The sequence below is a fragment of the Aquarana catesbeiana genome, linkage group LG02, assembly GCF_042186555.1.
Source record: "Aquarana catesbeiana isolate 2022-GZ linkage group LG02, ASM4218655v1, whole genome shotgun sequence".
Lineage (NCBI taxonomy): Eukaryota > Metazoa > Chordata > Amphibia > Anura > Ranidae > Aquarana > Aquarana catesbeiana.
Genome location: NC_133325.1, coordinates 695,698,571 through 695,722,445, shown reverse-complemented (window position 1 = coordinate 695,722,445; position 23,875 = coordinate 695,698,571). Strand labels below are relative to the sequence as shown.

The 23,875-nt window shown below is 44.5% G+C and overlaps 1 protein-coding gene across 2 annotated transcripts in view; it reads left to right on the top strand.

Annotated features, from left to right (window-relative positions):
- Positions 1-23,875, top strand: part of TMIGD1 (transmembrane and immunoglobulin domain containing 1) — a 118,089-nt gene that overhangs the window by 61,027 nt on the left and 33,187 nt on the right. Inside the window, exons 1-2 of one of the 2 annotated variants that reach the window (XM_073616855.1) lie at positions 21,140-21,251; positions 22,596-22,665. In XM_073616855.1, coding sequence (XP_073472956.1) covers positions 22,611-22,665 — 55 coding nt within the window. In that variant the 5' untranslated portion in view covers positions 21,140-21,251; positions 22,596-22,610. Of the gene's footprint in view, positions 1-21,139; positions 21,252-22,595; positions 22,666-23,875 lie in introns of those variants that run through there. The other variant, XM_073616854.1, reaches the window with a different exon arrangement.

The following is a 23,875-nucleotide window of genomic DNA, read 5'->3' as shown; positions in this document are numbered from 1 at the left end:
GTCTGGTATGGATATTAAGGGGAACCCCGGCCAAAATTTAAAAAAAAAAATGACGTGGGGTTCCCCCTAAATTCCATACCAGACCCTTCAGGTCTAGTATGGATTTTAAGGGGAACCCCGCGCCAAAAAAAAAAAAAAAAACGGCGTGGGGTCCCCCCAAAAATCCATACCAGACCCTTATCCGAGCACGCAACCTGGCAGGCCGCAGGAAAAGAGGGGGGGACGAGAGTGCGGCCCCCCCTCCCTCCTGAACCGTACCAGGCCACATGCCCTCAACATTGGGAGGGTGCTTTGGGGTAGCCCCCCAAAACACCTTGTCCCCATGTTGATGAGGACAAGGGCCTCATCCCAACAACCCTGGCCGGTGGTTGTGGGGGTCTGCGGGCGGGGGGCTTATCGGAATCTGGAAGCCCCCTTTAACAAGGTGACCCCCAGATCCCGGCCCCCCCCTGTGTGAAATGGTAAGGGGGTACATAAGTACCCCTACCATTTCACGAAGAAAGTGTCAAAAATGTTAAAAATGACAAGAGACAGTTTTTGACAATTCCTTTATTTAAATGCTTCTTCTTTCTTCTATCTTCCTTCATCTTCTGGTTCTTCTGGTTCTTCTGGCTCTTCTGGTTCTTCCTCCGGCGTTCTCGTCCAGCATCTCCTCCGCGGCGTCTTCTATCTTCTTCTCCTCGGGCCGCTCCGCACCCATGGCATAGGGGGGAGGCTCCCGCTCTTCTCTTCTTCTTTTCTTCTCTTCTGTTCTTCTTCATTTTCTTCTCCGGGCCGCTCCGCAATCCATGCTGGCATGGAGGGAGGCTCCCGCTGTGTGACGGCGCTCCTCGTCTGACAGTTCTTAAATAACGGGGGGCGGGGCCACCCGGTGACCCCGCCCCCCTCTGACGCACGGTGACTTGACGGGACTTCCCTGTGGCATTCCCCGTGACGTCACAGGGAAGTCCCGTCAAGTCACCGTGCGTCAGAGGGGGCGGGGTTCACCGGGTGGCCCCGCCCACCCGGTTATTTAAGAACTGTCAGACGAGGAGCGCCGTCACACAGCGGGAGCCTCCCTCCATGCCAGCATGGATTGCGGAGCGGCCCGGAGAAGAAAATGAAGAAGAACAGAAGAGAAGAAAAGAAGAAGAGAAGAGCGGGAGCCTCCCCCCTATGCCATGGGTGCGGAGCGGCCCGAGGAGAAGAAGATAGAAGACGCCGCGGAGGAGATGCTGGACGAGAACGCCGGAGGAAGAACCAGAAGAGCCAGAAGAACCAGAAGAACCAGAAGATGAAGGAAGATAGAAGAAAGAAGAAGCATTTAAATAAAGGAATTGTCAAAAACTGTCTCTTGTCATTTTTAACATTTTTGACACTTTTTTCGTGAAATGGTAGGGGTACTTATGTACCCCCTTACCATTTCACACAGGGGGGGGGCCGGGATCTGGGGGTCACCTTGTTAAAGGGGGCTTCCAGATTCCGATAAGCCCCCCGCCCGCAGACCCCCACAACCACCGGCCAGGGTTGTGGGGATGAGGCCCTTGTCCTCATCAACATGGGGACAAGGTGTTTTGGGGGGCTACCCCAAAGCACCCTCCCAATGTTGAGGGCATGTGGCCTGGTATGGTTCAGGAGGGAGGGGGGGCCGCACTCTCGTCCCCCCTCTTTTCCTGCGGCCTGCCAGGTTGCGTGCTCGGATAAGGGTCTGGTATGGATTTTTGGGGGGACCCCACGCCGTTTTTTTTTTTATTTTGGCGCGGGGTTCCCCTTAAAATCCATACCAGACCTGAAGGGTCTGGTATGGAATTTAGGGGGAACCCCACGTCATTTTTTTTTTTTAATTTTGGCCGGGGTTCCCCTTAATATCCATACCAGACCTGAAGGGCCTGGTATGGAATTTAGGAGGACTCCCACGTCATATTTTTTTTTTAATTTTGGTTCGGGGTTCCCCTTTGGGGAATTCCCATGCCGTTTTTATCAATGAACTTCTATGTGTATTGTCGGCAATGCAATAGCCGCGGGTAGTTTTAAATGAGTTTTTTCCTTCAAAATGTCATTTTGCTGTCAGACTGTTCTAAACACAGGAAACATGCGCCCCTTTACAGGCATACTATAGACACCCCCCAGGTACGAAATTTAAAGGGATATTACACTTTTATTGTTTGACTTTAAGCATTATTAAAATCACTGCTCCTGAAAAAACGGCCGTTTTTAAAACTTTTTTTTGCATTGATCCATGTCCCCTGGGGCAGGACCCAGGTCCCCAAACACTTTTTATGACAATAACTTGCATATAAGCCTTTAAAATTAGCACTTTTGATTATTCATGTTCGTGTCCCATAGACTTTAACGGTGTTCGCATGTTCGAACGAACTTTTTTCCTGTTCGCATGTTCTGGTGCGAACCGAACAGGGGGGTGTTCGGCTCATCCCTACTCAGGTGTTGTATATTTAGAAGCTATTTAGGACCTGAACACAGTCATGTCTCCATTTTTACTGCATAGTGTAGGTCAGTAACGAAAAGGGCAGGGATGCCTGAATTTGCTGAATTATTCTTTGATGGAACAATAAATGTTTCTCACTGTTCTGCCCCCACCCTTGTATTTTAGATATTTTAGAATTTTTTTCTCAGTGAATCTAGGAATGCCTTTTGTCTCCATCAAAGACACCATCTCCGAACAGAAAAGAGATTACCACAATTACCATCCCCAGTTACATTAGGGATCACCTCCCATATATCAGGTCTTTGGAGCCTTATGTGCACTCTAAACATGTCCTGGAAGATAAGAAGCCCGACACTAGAGTTTACAAAGTAAAATGTGCTTGCATCTTCTACTTCATGGGGCACATTATTTTTATGATTGAACAAAATCCAAAAGAAACAATGAATTACACTATACAAAGTTCATATTCAGATCTGCATAATATGAAATGTTTGACCTAATGTACACCAAGAAGCAAAGTAGTCTATTTCCTTAATTTTGAACAATGTAGTTTCCAAATTTATCATTTCCTTTGTGTTTGGGTCTTGAAAGTCATGTTTCATTCGATCTGTGCTCCTTATTGTATGATCACAGATGATTCTACACCTTGGGAAGGTTAGCATAGATGGATTACTGGTTTTATCAGAAAGCCTAGCATTTGGGTGTCTACTTTTTCAATTATTCTGTATAACCTTCATAGACTTTTTTTTAGAGGAAATGGTGTTTTTATTTGGATTTGGAAGTTTTACATTGATGTTTTATTTTATTAGCAGCCCAGTAATATGCTGCCTGTATTCTGTACATTATGCAGAAGCTAAGAGAAAGAACTGTTATTTTAATTTCTGCTTGTCTATATGTAGCATGAACCCCCTAAGGAGCTGCTGATTTAAATTGGGTTGTTACCGTCACCCCTTTACCTGTAGTTTCACCACCTCAGTCCATGTTGAGCTTTGTATCCAACAATGTATGCACCAGTCACTTTAGTATTTTTCCAATGCTTTAATGAAAAACTTGAAAGAAGTAGCAGTGAAGAGGTAGAAAGGGAGTTGCAGGAAAGTTCAAATACCTTTTTCAGATCACTGAGGAATTGAAAATCTTAGAGACGAATATACCTTCAGTCCAAAGATCTTTGCCCACCCGGATAGGTCTCTCTCACTGACCTAGCAGCCGGAATGAAGCACAAACAAAAAGTCTCTGCCACAGACTTTAGAGAATCAAAATAGCTATACGATCCTCTGCCACAGGACTTAATGGTCTTAGATGAACAGCAACACAGTACCAGAACCTTTAAGCAAACCCGGCAGTACTGTGCGGTAAGTTAGGTTAGGATGCATCCTCCAATTGAGTCACCAGGCCCCTCTTGAGACACCAGCCTTCCGCACAGTCCTCTCCAAGATGAGTCCTCCCCTGGATCTTCTCAATTGCTTGGCTTCTTCCCGCAGGACAGACAGCACAGGACCACCTCTAAACCAATGGGCCCCAGAGGACCTCTGGGCCTACTTATAGTAACGTAGCCTCAGGCCAGCATGGTCCCAAGACTGAAAGGAAGCCATCACATACCTTTAGGCCAGGAGGGCCCAGCAGGTAAAAGAGAACCAAAAATGGCATCTGCCCCTTAAGTACTCTCTCCCAGAATGCATAGCAGTGGACCACCTCTGCCGAATTACTTCTGAGAAAGAAGAGCACTCAATACACTTCAGCCTGTTGCTTTTCAACACTGGCCTGTGATGACAACGACACCTACAGGCGACAGTGTGAAACTGCACACAACACAGCCAATGCTGGAACAGAGGCTAATTTATCCATAGATTAAATCTGTACCATGTATTAACAGATAACCCACTAAATTTACATATAAGCGCCTGATCAACAGGAGCAGGGCGCTACATACTCCCCCCACCAGAAAAGACGTGTCCTCAACGTCTGTCAAAAATATAACTCTCAAGCCTGAGAGTAGGTATTTGAACCAAAACTTGGATGGGAAAGAAGAAAGACAGTAAGAAAGAAGGTTTTCAAACATTAATCAACATATATTCACATCAGTCATGTTATAGGAACCTCACTATCTATCTAACTGCAATGCCTCTAACAGCTTGACAGGTGATCTGGTTTTACCTGAAAAAGAACAAAATTAAACACACGAAAATACACATCAACATCACTAACCAGTTGGGAGCAAAGCCTCACTCCCAAGAGAATGAAGCTTTCTTCCTCACATTCTCCTTTAAATGCAAGATGAACTAAAAGTAACTTAAAAGTCCATCCCTATCTCTGGGCAAATTCCACTATTTAGCAGAAGAAATCTAGTATAACAAAGAGTCTTTGGATATAGGAATGCTGTGGTAAATGAAATTTCTTGACCACGAAGTTCTCTAAACCCTGGCACTATCTGGCTATATACCCCAAAGTTCTCTTTTCTTTAACAAAGCAGAAACAACAGTCCCTTTGCATTATCACCAATAAAACCGGGGATCTGGCAGAGTCAGTTTCTTCCCTTGTTTGTCCACGGTGGTGATAAAATAAACTATGTCATCTTTTCCAGGTCTGCAAATGACTACTTTGTCAGCATAGATGTGCCGACCGTAATTCCAATGTAGCAAACACCCATTGAACCGTTCATCCATAGCTGCAGAATAACCAGCTTTCCGGAAAGTTTTTGGTACAGACAAATAGTCCCAGACAGCTTCACGGTACCACTGCTCTCGATTAGCCTCAATTTCCTGCATAACTTCTTGAGTAACATAAGGAAATTCCAGACCATACTCTGTAGCAACTCGTTTGGTGAGTACTCTCTGTAGTTGGGCAAGTCTAGGTAAGGCTCTGGTTTTTCCCAAACCAGGAGGCACACAAGAATTTGGCGATTTGCGCACCATAGATCCGATGGGCATTGGCTCAGATTCAATTGAACTAGTAACTTTAGACAATGTCTCTTTGGTGTACCATGTATTAACAGATAACGCACTAAATTTACATATAAGCACCTGATCAACAGGAGCAGGGCGCTACATATATAAATGTATTTATTTATTTTTTTATTTATGTACATAGGTCACATTTTGATAAATTTAAAGTAGGGGTTTCATACATATGTAGCGCTGGTAGATTTACAATCTACCGCAGGTTAGGTAAATTTAGTAAATTGTGTGATAGGAAGGTTAAAAGTTCGCCTCTGTTCCAGCTTGGCTGACGTTGTGTGTGCTTCCGTGCTGACCGGTGGGTGTCGCTGTTACCACTGGTTGGTGTTGGAAAGGCAACGTGTCGAAGTGTATAGATGTTCCTCTGTCTCGGAGACAAGCTCAGTGGAGGTGCTCCTCCGAGTTGCATTCTGGGAAGAGGGTATTTATGGGACAGACGCCATTTTTTTCTTACAGCCACCTGCTGGCCCTCCTGGCCGACAGGTATGCGTTAGGGGCTACCTCGTGGTCCTCCGATCGGGAGGCCCACGATGCTGCAGCGCAGGGGTGGGCCCAGAGGCTTGTCTGGGGCCTACCACCGCGGCCAAGGAATTGTCCTGAGCTGTCGGTCCTGTGTGACGAAGCTGGACGACCGGGGAGAGCCCAGGGGAGGACCCGTCTTGGAGGGATCACGCAGCATGCTGGTCTATAGAGGGGCCTGGTGACTCGGTCGAAGGACGTATCCAAAAGAAGTAACCATACAGCATAGTGTTGCCGGTTCGGCTTAAAGGTTCAAGCACTGTGACTGACTTTCACTGCAGAGAAAATCTGATACATCCTGTGGCAGAGGATCGTAAGGATTTACCCCCCAAACAGGTCTGTGGCAGAGACTTTTGATTCATGCTGTGTACTGGCTGTTGGACTGGTGGGAGAGGCCTATCCAGACGGGCAAGGAGTGTGTCCCACGAGGGGAGCGCATTCCACCTAATTATCTAAATTTTACCGGGACATTAGTTACTAAGATTCTATAAGAAGATATTTGAGTTTCTCCTGAAAGTTTCCTTTTCCGCCTCTTTCCTGCTACTTCCTAAAGTTTGTTTGTTCAATAAAGCATTGAAAACGTACTCCAGTGTTGGTGCGTGTGTCGTCCAGAGGTAAACTCAACGGGACCCCTAGACCCGGTGCCGGTAAAACCAAGGGAAGCAAGGTGAAGGTAACAGACCCGCTTAAACCAGCAGCTCCACCGTGAGTTAGTGCTACACATAGATACTATTTTTATATTCAAAAATGGCATGCATGGAGGCCACTGGGGACCCAACACTGGTCCTACTACATGATATAAATATTTGCTCTCAGAATGGAAGGAAAACATGTATGAGCAGTTGAATCCTGACACTTACAAGTTGACTCAATCTTTCACACATTTGCCTTGCTTTAATAATCTCCACAAGCTGAGGTTTGATGAGGGAGAGCAAAGAAACAGTTTCACTCAAGTATTGCCCTCCCCAGTTTTACATACAGACCTTCTTTTCATTCCCCTGCTGCTCTATCTGGCCACCAGCAGCATAGAGAAGTACTGTACACAGTAAACCTGGCACTCCTGATTATAGGGAGTATGTGATTCACTTTCCTTACCTCCCACATTACAGTGATAGTGATTGACTACTCAGGTACCCAGGGTGGTTTTATGGGGTTGGGGAATGTGAGAGCTTTTTGACTTGAAGCTTTCATAGGACTTCACTACCAACCACTAAACAAAGTGGCAGGGAAGGAAAAGGAAGGTATGTGTAACTGGAGAGGGTGACAGTTATGTAAACCTGTTGCTTTGTCTTGCACAGGCAAAGCACAGTGTCCATTAAGGCTCGGTTCACACTAGGACGACTTGTCAGGCGACCTAGGTCGCCTGACAAGTAGCGTCCCGTTCAGTACAATGGAACCGTTCTAATCGGAGCGACGCAAGTCGCTCCGACTTAGAAAAAGGTTCCTGTACGACTTTGGGGGCGACTTGGGGCGACTTGCATAGCCTTCTATACAGAAGTCGTTTTGCAAGTCGCCCGGGCAGTCGTGTGCAGGTCGCCTCGGTGAGGCGACCTGCAAGTCGTGCCACCTCTGGTGTGAACCGAGGCTTAAAGTGTTCAAGATGTATTGAGAAAATGTGGTTTCCATGCAAAAAAAAGTGGGTAGCAGTCCCAGACTAGTTAAGTCTGCACCTGCAATAAAGATAAAATAACTAAGTGCTCACTGCTTTATTTCCATTGGTTGGAAACAGAGTAATGAGATAATGAAGGAAATTATTTGTGTTAGAAGCCTATGATGGAAGTTGCTATTTAGCAATTTCCAGACTCCAGACTAGGTCTCAGCAGTGAAAATTACTCCATCAACTTGCTGTGAACAATATATTAACTCAAAATTATTATGAAGCTCAAAAATGTATGTACATTTTAATATTCAATTGATTTTTTGTTAAAAATACTATGTTTATTAAAAAACATACATAACAATAACTAAAGAAGTACACATGCAGGTACATGGTAATTAAAGCATATTCCAAGGCAAAATTAAAGTAGAACTATAGGCAAAACTTTTTTTTCCATTTTGGATAGAGTAAAGGAGGGTTCATTTTTTTTGCCATCTGTTTCCCATTGCAGAGGTTTACCTTCACTTCCTGTCCCATGGCCAAACAGGAAGTGAAAGGAAATCCCTGCAAATTAAGGGAATTCCTTGGGGACCCCTAGATAACCAGAACTAGTGTCCTCAATGGAAAATTTCCCCTCTATTACTTTTCTGGGGACAACCCAAAATTTGGGAATTTCTTTTACTTTCACTTTCAATGATAATGGTAAACAGGACAGATAGAGAGGGTGAATTTCCTTATCAGGGGCACAGACAGCAAAAAAAAATTAAAAAGGTGTTCTAATCCATCTACGCTCTGTCCAAAACCTGGCTGCTGCTAGGTTAGTTTACACCGTGATTGGTTGGGACAAGGTCAGGGGGTGTGGTCAGCTCGTCAGCGCGGTGACCCAGCCCTATCAGGTGCATGCATTGCAGATAGATACCAGAGAGCAGCGTGGAGGGTAAGTCACAAAAGTTGTGTGTGTGCTGCTGTGCCCCTTGTGCTGCCTCTGTATATTTGGACTTTATGTAATCTCCTTCTCCTTGGATGGGACACCAGAGGGCCAAGGCTAACATGCTGGCATGATTGAGTTGCATTGTGGAGAGGGATAGATGGATGGTGCTGGGTGGGGATGAAGATGATTGAGTTGCATCGTGGAAAATGGATGAGGATGACTCTGGGTGGAGATGAGTAACATTGTGGAGAGCGTCCTCACTATGTAACTCTCATCCCCACCCAGAGTCATTCCTATCCGTTTTCACAATGCAACTCAATCACTTTCATCCCCACCCAGCACCATCCACCCATCCTTCTCCACAATGCATCCCCATCCACGCCCAGCACCATCCATCCATCCCTCTCCACAATGCATCCCCCACCCAGCACCATTCATCCATCCCTCTCCACAATGCATCCCCATCGCCCATCATCCATCCATCCCTCTCCATAATGCATCCCTATCCCCTACCCAGCACCATCCATCCATCCCTCTCCACAATGCATCCCCATCCCCCACCCAGTACCATCCATCCCTCTCCACAATGCATCCCCATCGCCCATCATCCATCCATCCCTCTCCATAATGCATCCCTATCCCCTACCCAGCATCATCCATCCATCCCTCTCCACAATGCATCCCCATCCCCCACCCAGTACCATCCATCCCTCTCCACAATGCAGTCCAATGAACATCCAGCACCTTCCATCCATCCCTCTCCACAACGCATCCCCATCCACACCCAGCACCATCCATCCCTCTCCACAATGCATCCCCATCCACGCCCAGCACAATGCATCCCCATCCACACCCAGCACCATCCATCCATCCCTCTCCATAATGCATTCTCACCCACGCCCAGCACCAGCAATCCATCCCTTTTCCACAATGCATCCCCACCCCGCACCCAGCACCATCCATCCCTCTCGACAATGCATCCCCATCCATGCCCAGCACCATCCATCCCTCTCCACAATACATCCCCATCCATGCCCAGCACCATCCAACTATCCCTCTCCACAATGCACCCCCATCCATGCCCAGCACCATCCATCCATCCCTCTCCACAATGCATCCCCAACCATGCCCAGCACCATCCATCCCTCTCCACAATGCATCCCCATTCACGCCCAGCACCATCCATTTATCTCCACAGTGCATCCCCATCCATGTCCAGCACCATCCATCCCTCTCCGCAATGCATCCCCATCCACACCCAGCACCATCCATCCATCCCTCTCCACAATGCATTCCCACCCACGCCTAGCACCATCCATCCCTCTCCACAATGCATCCCCATCTCCCACTCACACCCAGCACCATCCATCCCTCTCCACAATGCATCCACGCCACACCTTTTCATATATTAAGTTGTAAGAGTGTTAAAATAAAAGTGGGTGCACTCAAGGACTCAGTGGGATGGCTAGTGGGCGGATTCGGTGGGATGGCCAGAGGGCGGGCCATGGGGAATGTTGGTTGTCAGGCCCCGGGGGCCCCAGGCCTAAAGCTGTGTAAGGGGCCCCAAAATTTCTGATGGCTGCCCTGCTGACATCCTTCTGTATATGGTGGATTGTGAGGCATAGTGGGTGCAAAGCAGTTAGATTCATTGGGGCCAGACACTTCTTGAATGCAAAAGATATTTTATTTCTCTTAACAGAACTTTGGGAGAGAGGGTTAGGGCCAGGACACCCTTTGGTAGTTGCGAGATTAATTGGCAGACCCTGAGACTTCAACAGGAGGACAACCATGCAGAGAAAGGCATCCAGCAAGACACCACATCTGCATGAGTAGGAATGCTGTCTCCTATGGCAACAGTCTTTAGCAGTTCCTAACACAAAGTGTAACAGTTCCTTCACTTCAATCACTTCTTGTAGTTCTTCAGCCCACTGAACTCCCAGTCTCTCACTAGACTAGTTGATTCACTGCCACTAAATCCCTTGAGCTCCTCAAATCTTCATGGTAGTATCTTCCTTAAGCGTCACCCCCGCCTCTCTGCTGGGTCCCTAGCTTGGCACTCAGGATACTTCTCAAGCTTCACCCCACTGGCCTGCTCGGTCCCTGGCTTGACACTCAAGGCTGCTCTGCAAGTGTCACCTCCGCTGGCTGTGTCCCTGGCTTGATACCCACTGAAGTTTCCTGATTCTTCACCATCCCCAGTTGTTGAGAATACTGCTCTGGTACTTGCTTCAGATACTCACTGTGGTCCCTGGTAATAAGGTAGTTGGTCCCTTAGTGGCAACAGCTTCCGCTCTACCTTCAACCACGACAGGTTCTCCAGCTGGCAGAACCGTCACTTCTGGTTGGACTGCAAGCTCCAATCCCAACAGTGCGCTGCTCTGAAAAGGGCCCTCAGTCAGCCTAGCAGCCAGATGTGCCCGGGATAGGCCCAAACTCAGGCCTAGCAGCTGGGCAATACAACACACGTCCACCCAGACAGCTGTCCAGGTGGCACAGAGCCCTGATCACCTGACTACACCCAAATATATAGGTTCTCCCACCAGGCCAAGGGATTTAAGAAAACCCCTGCCCATTGGCTGGGATACCCCATATAGCCATATTCTGACCTTGCATTGCCCTTCTCGTATCCAATGCCGCCAGGTACCTGGCCACCTAGTGGCAAAAGAGGGAGGTGCATCAAGTACAGACATAGAGTGAAATCAATTGTTCCCCAACAATAGGCCAAGGTAGCTATACCTGGCAAGTAAATTTAGGAGCAACCTTGCCTAAACACCAGGGTGCTACAAAAATATATTTTTTGAATGGCTTGTATGAGTACCAAAATTTGCATGTTTTTGTTTTTGCTCTTTGCAAAGCCTAAGGTCCAGAACACATTTGTAGATTTTTATAAAAGCGGTTGAATGCATGTGAAAATGTATGATGTAGACAAAATGTATTATGAGATCTATACTGTTATAGTCATTGGCACTGGACACTTCCATGCACATTCATCCATTTTTTAAGTTTTGCATTGAGCGAGTAGACGGGGGCGTGGCCGGAAGCGAATGGAGGTGAGAGGAGTGGAGTGAGTATGTGATCCCATCTCGCTCCATGAAGCACCGCAAGCCCTGTGGCTAATTGCTAGCCGCCTCACCCTGTATCCGCATCACCCTGTATCCGCATAGATACCTGTAGAACTGTGCTGGGCTTTGGTCCTCCCTGCTGAGCTATCTTGATCCTGGGAGTACTTGGTGGATCGCGGAATCCTTGCCTGCCGGGATTGCTGGAGCGGCCGCTGGTGCGGCGTACGGGGGCGTTGCTCGGGACGCCGCTCGGGGCAGTGTGAGGTCGGCGGGAGCCGAGGGGGGATACAGAGCTTAGCGCTGACATCACAAGCATCGCGAGAGAGGAGAAAGTGAGCGTGAGCTCGGTCTGGCTGCCAGTGTGAGTGAGGAGACGGAGCCTCAGAGAGACCGCTGCAAGCAAGAACAGGTACACAGTAAATGTATCCTGTTTGAACTGTGTTGTGGTCTGTTAGCTGTATACTGCATATTGATAAGCATTGACGGCGGAATCCTGAACCCTGAAGAAAAAACCCCTGAAGTCTCCCCCTAGGTTGATCCCTGTCTAAAAGCTGGATTAAAGTTCCCCCTTGCAGTATGGAATGGAGGTACTGAGCCGATTTCCCCTGCTGTTTATTGGACTGATCTGACCCCCTACTGCTGGGTTAATAATAGGAACTGTGAAGGGGTGCATTAAGGGACCCTAAGTGGCCTGTAGTAGAGAAGGGGGACTGTGAGCTCTGGAGGGGGAGACCTGATATACAAGAACTCTGTATGACTTATCGATATCTTATTAAGATCTGTGGCCAAGGGGGTGTGAGGCCAGATACCAGACCAGGACTGTTGTTGGGCAACTTTGTGTAAGCTTGATTTTTGGTAAATGGCCAGGCTGGTAATAAGGAGCAATTAAATAAGATATCAATAGTTGGCGGTGCAAGTGTATAAGCATATAAGAGGTTTAAGGAGAACAAGACAACCCGGAGAAAATCAATATGACAGGGAGAAGAAAGGGAGAGGAGCATCCCAGCCAGGAAAATATGGGAACTCAATCCTTACGGTCAGCTAAAGACAAGGAGAAGGAAAAAGGTCCGCATCTTACTGTGGCAGGGGCAACAGCTGCGGTGGTGGCAGCTTCCGCTAAATTAGAGAAACTGGTCCTGGCAGCAGAACATACCCCAAATAAGGGAGGACAGCAAGCTCAGATCAAGTTAGCAACAGACAGGAAAAGCCAGGGTCATACAGGTCAGTCTATAGGCATCCCTAGTATAAAGAATCCTACTACAAAAGGCTCAGGAGCCGCTAGCAAGAAAATGGAGGCCTTAGCAGCTCCAATCTCCATAGTGGAAGGAGAACCCTCCCTAAAGGATATTTTTCTGGCAATAAGCACATGCAACCACTCTTTGGGGGCACTGGGAGAGCAAATGAAGGACATTAAAGAGGAGCTGACCCTAGTACGCCAGGATCTTAAGATGACAACTGAAAGGGTGACAGAAGCGGAAAAGAGAATAAGTCTAATAGAGGATGATTTACTCCCTATGAAACAAGAAGCAAAGATCTGGAGGGAAAAAATTGAAAAGCTTGAAGGGAAAGTCGATGAAATGGAAAATAGACTTCGCAGGGACAATGTCAGAGTGGTGGGAATCCCTGAGGGGTGTGAAGGCCCGGACCCTATTGTATTTTTGGAGAACTGGGTGTTGGGGGTATTTGGAGGTGAAATATTTACACAGCAGTTTTCTATAGAAAGGGCACATAGAGTTCCGTTTAGGCCCCCCCCCACCGGGAAACCCCCCAAGACCGTTTCTAGTTAAATTTTTAAACTACAAGGATAAAGTAAAACTCCTACGCAAAGCACGTGAAATGGGGAAGATCCTATATAAAGATACAAGGATATCAATATTCCCCGATTTCTCCCCGGATCTTCAGAAACGCAGAGCTGAGTTTCAGGGGGTTAAGCGTAGCCTCCAGAAATATAATGTCTCATATGCCCTTCTTTACCCGGCTAAGCTGCGGATAAATGCGTTAGGGGGTAGCCAGTTTTTTGAGTCTCCTGCGAATGCGTTAGCATGGCTGGAGGACAAGAAAGATCAATTACCTAAGAAATAGTGGGGATACACTGCGGAAAATTAATATTTATTATTTGGGCATAATTTGAATTAATTGTATTAATATTTACATAAATGGAGCGGGGATGGTTTGGGGACACGGTAAATGGAAGTAGGTTTGAGATGGAGTGTGTTTATAGTAAGGTTTTTTTTTGAATATGGAGGGGGAGGGAGGGAGAGGGTGTGAGGGAGGGATGGGGGGGGGGGGGGAGGTACGGAAGGGTAGATGGATATGGGTCGGCCATTAAAAAAGCCTGGAGGGGTAACCTAGAGTGGTATGGGAAAGTTGGGAGGGAGGAAGGATGGGTAAATAAACTAGTACATGGGAGGGAGGGGTGGGGGGGGGAGGGGGGTAAAGAGCACAGGAAAATTAAAATGCAATATAAGGTACCAAGTAACACATTAAGTATAAGGTATATTACATTATATAAAGACACAAAGGATATGGATAATGAAATTTGTATAGTTGATATTACAATTAAGCACCGAGGTAGATTTGATAGGGAACTATGTATTGTTTTTCTTTTGTTTTCTTTTTTTATGGGTACAATTCACGGAATATGGAGAATATTCCCACACTTGGTCACTGGGGTTTGGGGTTTTTTCTTCTTCGCAGTGATAATTTTATTCGCAAATAGCTAATGGGAATAAAGATTGGCTCATGGAATGTTAGGGGATTGGGTACTCCCCTAAAAAGAGCGCAGGTATTCGATTTGTTAGACGCACTTAGACTAGATATTGCTTGCCTGCAGGAAACGCATCTGACCAGGGAGACAAAAGCATTTATTAAGAACAAAAAATTTCAGAATCAGTACCATGCGGTGCACTCCTCTTATTCGAGGGGGGTGGGGGTGCTGATTAGGAAGGGGATTGTGTTTTCCTGCAGACAGAGCAAGATAGATGAAGGGGGCCGATATGTTTTCTTACACTGCACGATAGGGAATCAGGATTGTATAATAGCAAATATTTATAACCCTCCACCTTTTAAATTAGAAGTTTTATATAGCCTGCTGGAGTTTGTGGTAGACAAACCGAGGATCCCTATCATTGCAGTAGGGGATTTTAATGTTATAATAAATAAAGAATTAGACAAATTCCCCCCAGGAAAAGCGGGACAGAATCCATGTGGGATCCGAATGGGCCAGTTTCTCGAAGAGGCGGGGCTGATGGACCTGTGGAGAGTGAGAAACCCCGGGGTACAACAGTTTTCGTGCCACTCTAGTACCCACTCCTCACTGTCAAGAATAGACTTTATTTTAGGTAATGACATGGCCGCTTCATTGGTCAGTGATATAACCTATCATCCAAGAGGAATCTCGGACCACACACCGGTGACAGTTAGGATGGATATCGGGACAAGGAAACAATGGGGTACTTGGAAACTGAAACCAGTGTGGCTCGAGATTCTTGAGGACCCAAAGGAGACCATAGCAAAGCTGAGAGAATTTATAGTTCTAAATGAGGACTCAGTGGCAAGAGGGGTAATGTGGGATGCGCTGAAAGCGTACATGAGGGGAATATTGATCCAGCAGATTTCAAGAGTAAAGAGAGCATCAAAGGCTGAGGAAGAGAATGCTAGAGATGAGATCCTAGTAGCAGAAAGGGAGCTTGTGGAAAACCCATCCCCGGAAAATTATCAAAGGTGGGAAAATAAGCAATCAATATATAAAGAGGTAATGTCTAGGAAAGCTGAAAATAAAAGAGCATTCCAAAAACATATAATGTTCGGAGAGGGGGAAAGAGTAGGGAAGATATTAGCTCATATTGCTAAAGTGGACGCTCCCCCCCCCAATAATTCCCGCCATTAGTATCAGGGAAGGTGAGACTACATATCAACCAGATAAAATAAATGAAACATTTAAGAAATACTATGAAGAACTATATAAATCCCAGGGGCCAGTGGCAGGAGAGATAATGGAAAGATTCTTTAGGAAAATGGAGTTGCCCTCCCTTACAGAGCTGGAGATCGAGACCCTGGAGGCCCCAATCTCATTAGAAGAAGTTAAAGCCGCTGTAAAACAACTGACCAATCAGAAATCTCCGGGTTCAGATGGTCTCCCGGCAGAGATCTACAAAAAATATGGGGAGATACTGCTACCGGAACTTCTCAAGGTGTTTGAGTGGGCATATCAGGAAGGGAGGCTGCCCGAATCAATGACGGAGGCCACAATTATAACGATACCCAAAGAAGGGAAAGATCCCTTGGAACCTGGATCGTATAGACCTATCTCTTTATTGTGTTCAGACGTAAAAATTCTGGCTAAAATCTTGGCCACTAGGCTTCAAAAGATAATTCATAGCTTAGTCCACCCGGATCAAACAGGTTTTATCCCCCAAAGGTCAACAAGTGAGAATATAAGGAGGCTATTTCTGAATCTGCAGATTCCAATAGAAAACATGGGTACTAGAGCTGTCATGATGTTGGATGTAGGGAAGGCTTTCGATAGTCTTGAATGGGGATTTATCTGGCAGGTTCTGAAGGTGTATGGCTTCGGCCCCTCATTTAGGAGGTGGGTGAAAATCCTATATAGTTATCCCATAGCTAGGGTCAGAACTAACAATGTACTCTCTAGCAAGTTTCAGTTGGAGAGAGGTACAAGACAGGGGTGTCCTCTTTCACCCCTGATCTTTGCCTTAGCTATGGAACCAGTGGCCGCGGCGATAAGACAAAATAGGATGGTGGAGGGGTTTCAGAGAAGGACCAGGGAGGAGAAGATCGCGTTATACGCGGATGATGTCCTTATTTTCCTGGGGAACACGGAAGGGTCACTAAGACAGGTGATGGGAGTCTTTGCAGACTTTGGCGAGGTCTCCGGCCTCACTATTAACTGGGAAAAGTCTGTCCTGCTGCCAATAGACCCCATCAAACAAGGTACTTTTCTGGAAGAAACCCCATTAAAAATAGTGGAGAAAACCAAATATTTAGGGATCCAGGTAACAAGGGATCCAGACCATTTCTTAAATAATAACATGGCCCCATTATTGGAGAAATTAAAAAAAAAGGCTGATATATGGAAAGGACTCCCTTTGTCGGTAGCTGGAAGGTGCAACCTGGTTAAAATGCTGTGGATGCCCCAATTATTGTATATCTTACATAATTCACCAGTTTGGATATATGGTAAATGGTTCAAAAAAATAGATATGCTGTTTAGAGGGCTTGTGTGGAGGGGGGGGGCATCCAAGGATAAGTTTGCAGACCCTACAGCTTGCAATGGGTGAGGGGGGCATGGCGGTCCCGCATCCACGTTGCTACTTTCTGGCAGCTCAGCTGCAACATCTGAGAACAGGTATCGGATCTATGGGTAATAATAACCTTGGTATAATGACTGCAGGTGCACCCCATAGACGAGTGCTGGAGGTGTTGGAGGCAAACTCGTTTGCATATAGGACTCCCACAGTCAAACTAATGCTAAAAATTTGGAAAAGTATTAAAAGTCTGAAAGGTATGGAGGGGATAGTGGGGGATATGCCTCTTTGGGATAACAAACATCTTCAAGAACTAACAAAGATAGGAAAAATTAAAACATGGGAGGCAAGGGGGATAACTAAACTAGAGCAATTATATAATGGTAATGTGCTGAAATCCTTTGCCTCCCTAAAAGAAGAGTTTGGTGTCCCGAAGCGGTCATATTTTGGCTATATCCAAATTAGGCATGCACTACAGGCCCAGTATGGGGAACAAGGTCCGAACTGGAGCCAATCACCCATCCCCCAGATGATAGAGAGTTTTGAGGGATCAAGAGGATTAATAGCTGAACTCTACCAACATATCTTCAGAAATAGCAGGGAAGGACTAAATAAACTTAGGTGTAGGGGGAAGTGGGAAAGAGACCTGGGGATAATATCGGATGCCCAGTGGAGGGAGGTGTTGAAGGGAGGCCACCAGGTCTCAGTCTCGCCAGCTCAGAAATTTTCGCACCTAATGCTACTGCATAGGGCATACTATACCCCCCAAAAACTGTTTAAATGGGGGAGAAGAGTAGATCCCAAGTGTCCTAGATGCCAAATGAATGGAGTATTGTTACATATGGTATGGAAATGCCCTAAATTATCCCGCTATTGGTTAGAAGTGATTGAGGATATAAACAGGTTTTTTAATGTGAGTCTCAAACTAGATCCAAAGCTATGTATTCTGGGGGTAGGTGGGAACTTGGGTAATGGGAGAGATAAAATAAAAGCAGTGCGGAGATGCCTATATCAGGCAAGAAAGGGAATAACCAAGAGATGTCAAGCTGAGAAACCCCCTTCGGTTGCTGACTGGCGTAGGGAAGTGTCGGAAACAATAGGAAAAGAAAGGACAGTGTTTGTAAGGGCAGGAAACCTAAGAGAATTTAAAAAAATCTGGAATCCCTGGTTGATGAGTGCGACCCACCCTACAGAGTAAATAGAGTAAGAAGAAGATAGGGAGGATGTTGTTCTTAAGATAGGAGTAGTAGTAATATGTTTGGGGTTATATATAGGGAAAAGAGTTTGGTACAAGGTATATATAGTGGTGCAGGGGGGGGGGGGGGGGTGAAAAGCAGAAATGTACCTTTTATAGTGTGAACCTATACACCACATCGGGTATTAGGAGGTTTTATTACTGTTTGGTAACTCGTATATTGAGTAATGTGATGTACTGTGTTTAATCATGAATAAAAATGATCAAATTAAAAAAAAAAAAAAAAAAAGTTTTGCATTGAGCACTTTTGCTGCGTTTTGTGAAAAACTTTTGTGTCTTTGAGATGAGTAAAGCTGTATGAAAAACACATTATGCATGTATTTTTTTTTTTTTTCAAACAGAAAGGTTTTTATTGTGTCACAAGATCAAATGTACAATATAAACAAATACATCAATATAACTTCAGGGTGTGCGTTAATAACAGCATAGTATACAGATGGTGGTCTAGAGCAGTGATGGCGAACCTTTTTGAGCCCGAGTGCCCAAACCGCGACACAAAACCAACTTATTTCTTTCAAAGTGCCAACACAGAATTTAGGCTCGGTTCACACTGAAACCGGCTGTGGATCGCACAGGAAAGCTGTGCGTCTCCATTCTCTGGTTCAGGGACGAATCAGGGCCGAATCTTTGCCTGAATTCGCCCCTGAAACGGAGCTAAAGACGCATGTGCTGTGCGCTCCGCAGCTGCCCCGGAGATATGTGAACCGTCTCCATAGAGAGCCAGTCACATTCTCCTGCTATGCGAATTGGATGTGGGGAAACCCTCATTCAGTGTGAACCCGACCTAAACCTACCAGTGGTTCTGTACAGAGGATGGGACTTATCATCCCTCTGAATGAGCCCTAAGGGACCAAAAATGTACGATTCTGCCAGATTCGCTCAGAATGCAGGGATCAGGAATGTGTTGTGCTCAGAATACACTGTGCAACATACACTCACCTACCTGACCATTACACTCACCTTCCTGACACATGCACTGACCATTACACTCACCTACCTGACACATCCACTCACCTACCTGACACATCCACTCACCTACCTGACCATTACACTCACCTACCTGACACATGCACTTACCTACCTGACCATTACACTCACCTACCTGACACATGCACTGACCATTACACTCACCTACCTGACCATTACACTCACCTACCTGACACATGCACTGACCATTACACTCACCTACCTGACCATTACACTCACCTACCTGACATGCACTGACCATTACACTCACCTACCTGACCATTACACTCACCTACCTGACCATTACACTCACCTACCTAAAACATTTTTTTTTTTTACAAAAACGATAAATTTAATCCAAATTTTGGGGGTTAACCTGGATCCTGCCCTAGAAACAGGGCCAGGATGAAGCTAGTGAAACTGGACAGGAAGAAGTTAAAAGGGGAAAGGTACCCACCAGCAGGGGAGCAGCTTGAGCCTCTGCCTTTAAGAAGCAAGACACCACGGACTGAAAAGATACTCAAGAAGGTAGCTGGATGGCCGCACATCAAATTAACACCTTTATTGTGCATAACTGAGTAAAATCCAAAACAGTCAATCCATGTACAGAAGAGGTACAAAAAGAACAGCTAGCTTTTTGTACATGGATTGATTGACCGTTTTGGATTTTAATTAATCTTACACAATAAAGGTGTTAATTCATCCAGCTACCTTTCTTGTCTGCAGTGCACGTTTGCAGAGCTAGCACCTGATGGCAGAGTGAGGCAGAGTGAGTTATCCATGGGATAACATGCCTGAAGCGGTGTGAACCCCTTTTTCTTCGGACTGATAAGTGTACATGTCCACTCCACATCTCCTACCTGTTTCCAATCTCTCCAGCAGCTCATTCCCGCCCGCAAGTCTCCCGCAAGCCTCCTCTGATCCCAGCCGCATGTTCTCGTCTCACAGCACTCACAGCACGTCACTGCTGACCCCAGATATTTGTGGGAGATGTAGTTTGATGGTGGGTGCGGTGTGGATGAGATGGCTTTCATGATTGGATTTCCGCTGGCTGCTTCTTCTTAGTCACACCCACCTCGGACATGTCACCGCTATCCTACAGACCTCTGGGAGATGTAGTTTGCGATGGGGGCTGCGGTGCGCGATTGGATGTCAGTGTTTCAGTGTGTTTTCTCAGTTTTCCTGGCGTGCCCACAGAGAAGACTCGGCGTGCCGGCAGTGGCACACGTGCCACGGGTTCGCCATCACTGGTCTAGAGCAAAAAACTCAGATATAACATTTCTAACAAAATATTTTTAACAGGTGTGCTCCGTCTTTGCTTTTAGCACCGTGCATTTTATTAGTAAGTTAATAGCAGTAGTGACACACTGATATTCATAAACAAGAGGAAACTGTAGTTGAACTAACTACCCTCCAACGGGAAGATGAAACTAACCGAAGCTTCTCATCACAACCAAGACCTTGTTGGGTCATAGCAGTTTATACCGCTGACTAGCCAGCAAAGAAGGGGGATTTTAAGCTGATCCCTGATTCCTTGATCAGGCTCAAGACTTTATGCTATGCATGTAATTTAAATATATAAATGTATACTATACTTTTTTTGTATACAGAATATGTCTAATATACAGTACATATAATAATGAATGTGTATAAATTGTAACTGTTCTGTTACACAGCAGTACCCAAAATTGTATTTTTTTTACTATTTGCCGGCAAGTAAAGTGTAATGGGTTGTGGTAACTCATATTGAATTCAACCAATCAAAACCCTAATTCTGAAAACTTGGACTTTTGAGTAAATGTTACTTTTGAGTAACATTTAATAGTCGCTCTTCCTACAATAGGTAGCATGGGGTTTATACAAGTATTGGGGATTTAGGCTTAGTGACAGATTGTTTTCATACAAACATTTTCTTCTGAGACTGCAGAGAAAACTTTCACAACCTTTAGCAAATTCACAGGGGTGAATGGCACGGAAACAATTATAGATGCCAGAAATCTCTGAAATTCACAGTCACTTTAAGGCCTCACCCAAAGCCATTAAATAGACCAGAAACAAGCTTGTCTATGCTAAGCAATGCAGAAGGCTTTTCTCGAGAGTGGTTTTATGTTTACGCAAAGCCCATAAAACAGGGTAGACCTTGACCTGTAACTTCTCAGGCATTGACCCTGAAGTAAATATAGAGTTTAGAGGGAATAAGAACAGCACCAAAGAACACAAACTTGCTCACATTGTGGAGATAGCTCATCAAAGAAGCAGAGGATCATTTCTAAAAGTAAGAGACTGAATCTGATAAATAATTTGGTTGCTTCCCTTTTAATTGTAGATTATACCAGGAGGACTCTACAATGTCTTTTCCAGAGGTCCTCAGAAATACTTGTCATGGTAAAGTTTTGGGGAATTGGTCAGTTTAATGTACTTTGTTCCTCACAAGGAAATAGAAATATGCTTTTGGACTTTGTCGGCCCAAGAAAATCTACAGGAAATATTTAACAAAATGTGGAAGTAAACAGCTTATGCTTTAGTTTTAATAGCTGGTCATGTTAACGTATTGCTCCTTGGCTTCCTAGATAGATTTTGAAACTATTTATAATTCAAATATACAAAAATGTTTTAGTCCTCAAATACTGAAATTGATCTTTTCAGTCTTGCTGTTAGTGAATATGTACAATGTTTTAAAAATTTAAAATGTGTAATTGATCTGTAAAATTTAACTCAGGTACCATAATGTCGTGGTGGCCTTGGGAATTCAATAAGTCATACAATTTTGTATGCCATAGTAAAAAAGCTGAAAGTTGGCCACATTTCTATTAAACTTAAAATTACTCTACAGGGGTCCTAGTGACCTTTTACTACCTGGCAGAATAAAACACAGCAATACTCAACCAAAATGGAAAAATCTATTTCCAGTGGAAATGTGATATTGAGTGCAATTGTGAAATTTGTACCCCATTTACATTTAATTTAAGGCCCTTCTTGGAACCTTTATGCCAGCTGTTTTCCACCATGTTTATAAAGGAATTAATAAGGAATAAAAAGGAATTAATAGATAACTAGCATACTGAAAAAAGGTAACCACAGTCTTTGAAAAATGTGAATGCAAGAGTGATCAGAATTCAGAAAAAGTGCCATCATTTTAGTAAACAATGCCAACATAATTGCTAAATTCCTAAAAAAAAATCTTGAAATAAAAACCTTTTGTTCTCAAGTCTGTGTACCTCTCTATATACTGTAAATGGGGCACATTTCAATAAAAAGTGTCTATAATTAAAAAAACTGAAGAAAAAATATAAGCAAATTGAAACCTGGAAAATGGGCAAAGGGACAAATTCCCCTAATGTACAAAATCATTCAAATACAATTTTAAACTGGATGAAAATGAAGCTGTGAAAGAATGCTTACCAGAAAAATGGTGCGTACAGCTACTCACTTCTTTTTAGTCCCCCCATAGTCTTTTGTTGTTTTTAGTGTTCAAACGTTTGTTGATTTATTATTATTATTATTATTATTATTACTATTTATTATTTATTACAGGCACTTATATAGCGCCGTCAATTTATGGAGCGCTTTTACATTTACAGTATATTGTATATTCACATTCATTTTTTCTCCCTTCTAGGTCATACTAACAACAATGAAATATCTGCTGGTATTAACTGTGTTTTCTTTTTTCTTCTATCAAGTAAGAGGTAGGTAATCTGAACAGCAAAACCTGCGATTTTAACATTATATGATGACACGAGAGCCAGTGCTAGATTTTTATACTGGAATTCATAAATGTGTAGAAGGCCAAACATTTCCATTTCCAAATCAGCTGTTTAAAAGTGAATTTTACAAGATAGAAAATTGCCATTAAGATAAGGAACTTTAGGGATATTCCAGAGATCGGCGTGAGGTTTGTATCTAGTGCAATGTGGTATACTGAAATGTTTTGCACTAAAGGTGAATTCTGGTGAATGGAGGAGATGTTGCCAATGGACAATGACACCTTTGAGAAGTTCAAAGCTCTGTGGTATGTCTGGATTGATTTTTCCACTTCCAACGCCCTTAAAGCTCTGTGGTAAAATATAAACTATACGTGTTCTTCCTTTTTTTTTTTTTTTCTTTTTTTTTTATCTTCTACTCCCTAGCACAGATGTACACCAGCATGGCCGCGAGAGAGACGCTCAAGACTCCTCTCTCGCCTTTTCTTTATTCTTCCCCCAGACTCTTTCGGGGAGGCTCCTCTCCCTCTTTATTTCTTTTCTTTCCCTGCCTCTTCTTCTTTGCTCCCTGTTGATTTAGTAACAAATGATTACCATTCACTTTCTTTTTCTTCTCTTTTGACCCTCTTATCTGACAAGCCTACATACTGATTAGATTCTAAATATGCTTGTTTATAGTTTTGGATTATACGATTGCATATCCTAGCCCTAGCTAGTTTTGGGGCCAACATATCTATGTCATAACTCCAAACGGCGAATGTACACCTTGTACTGTTTACAATTTTTTTATGCAAAATAAAAATATATATTTACCTCTAAAGGTGAATTCTGATATATTTTTTTATGTCCTAATTGGGAAATGTCATAACAATTAGAAGTGATTGTCTCAGTAGGTGGATGGGTACAGATAATAAGTGGGAGGAAATCCAAGTCCTGCATGGAGGTAAACCTGATGAGGGTTCAAATCTTTTCCCATTATATTTAAGAATTCAACAGAAAGGTTTTTTGGCTGGACACTGAAGTAAGATGATAAGTAGTTGTTGAACAACGTTAATTCAGTGTAGAATACTGGTATGACTTTGGTCTCTATACCCTAGGAACAGAGACATGCTGCTAACAATCATCTTTGTTAGTACAGCTTTATAGTTTTTACATCTCCACCTACTGCTAGTAACTTTATCATGACAAAAAAAAC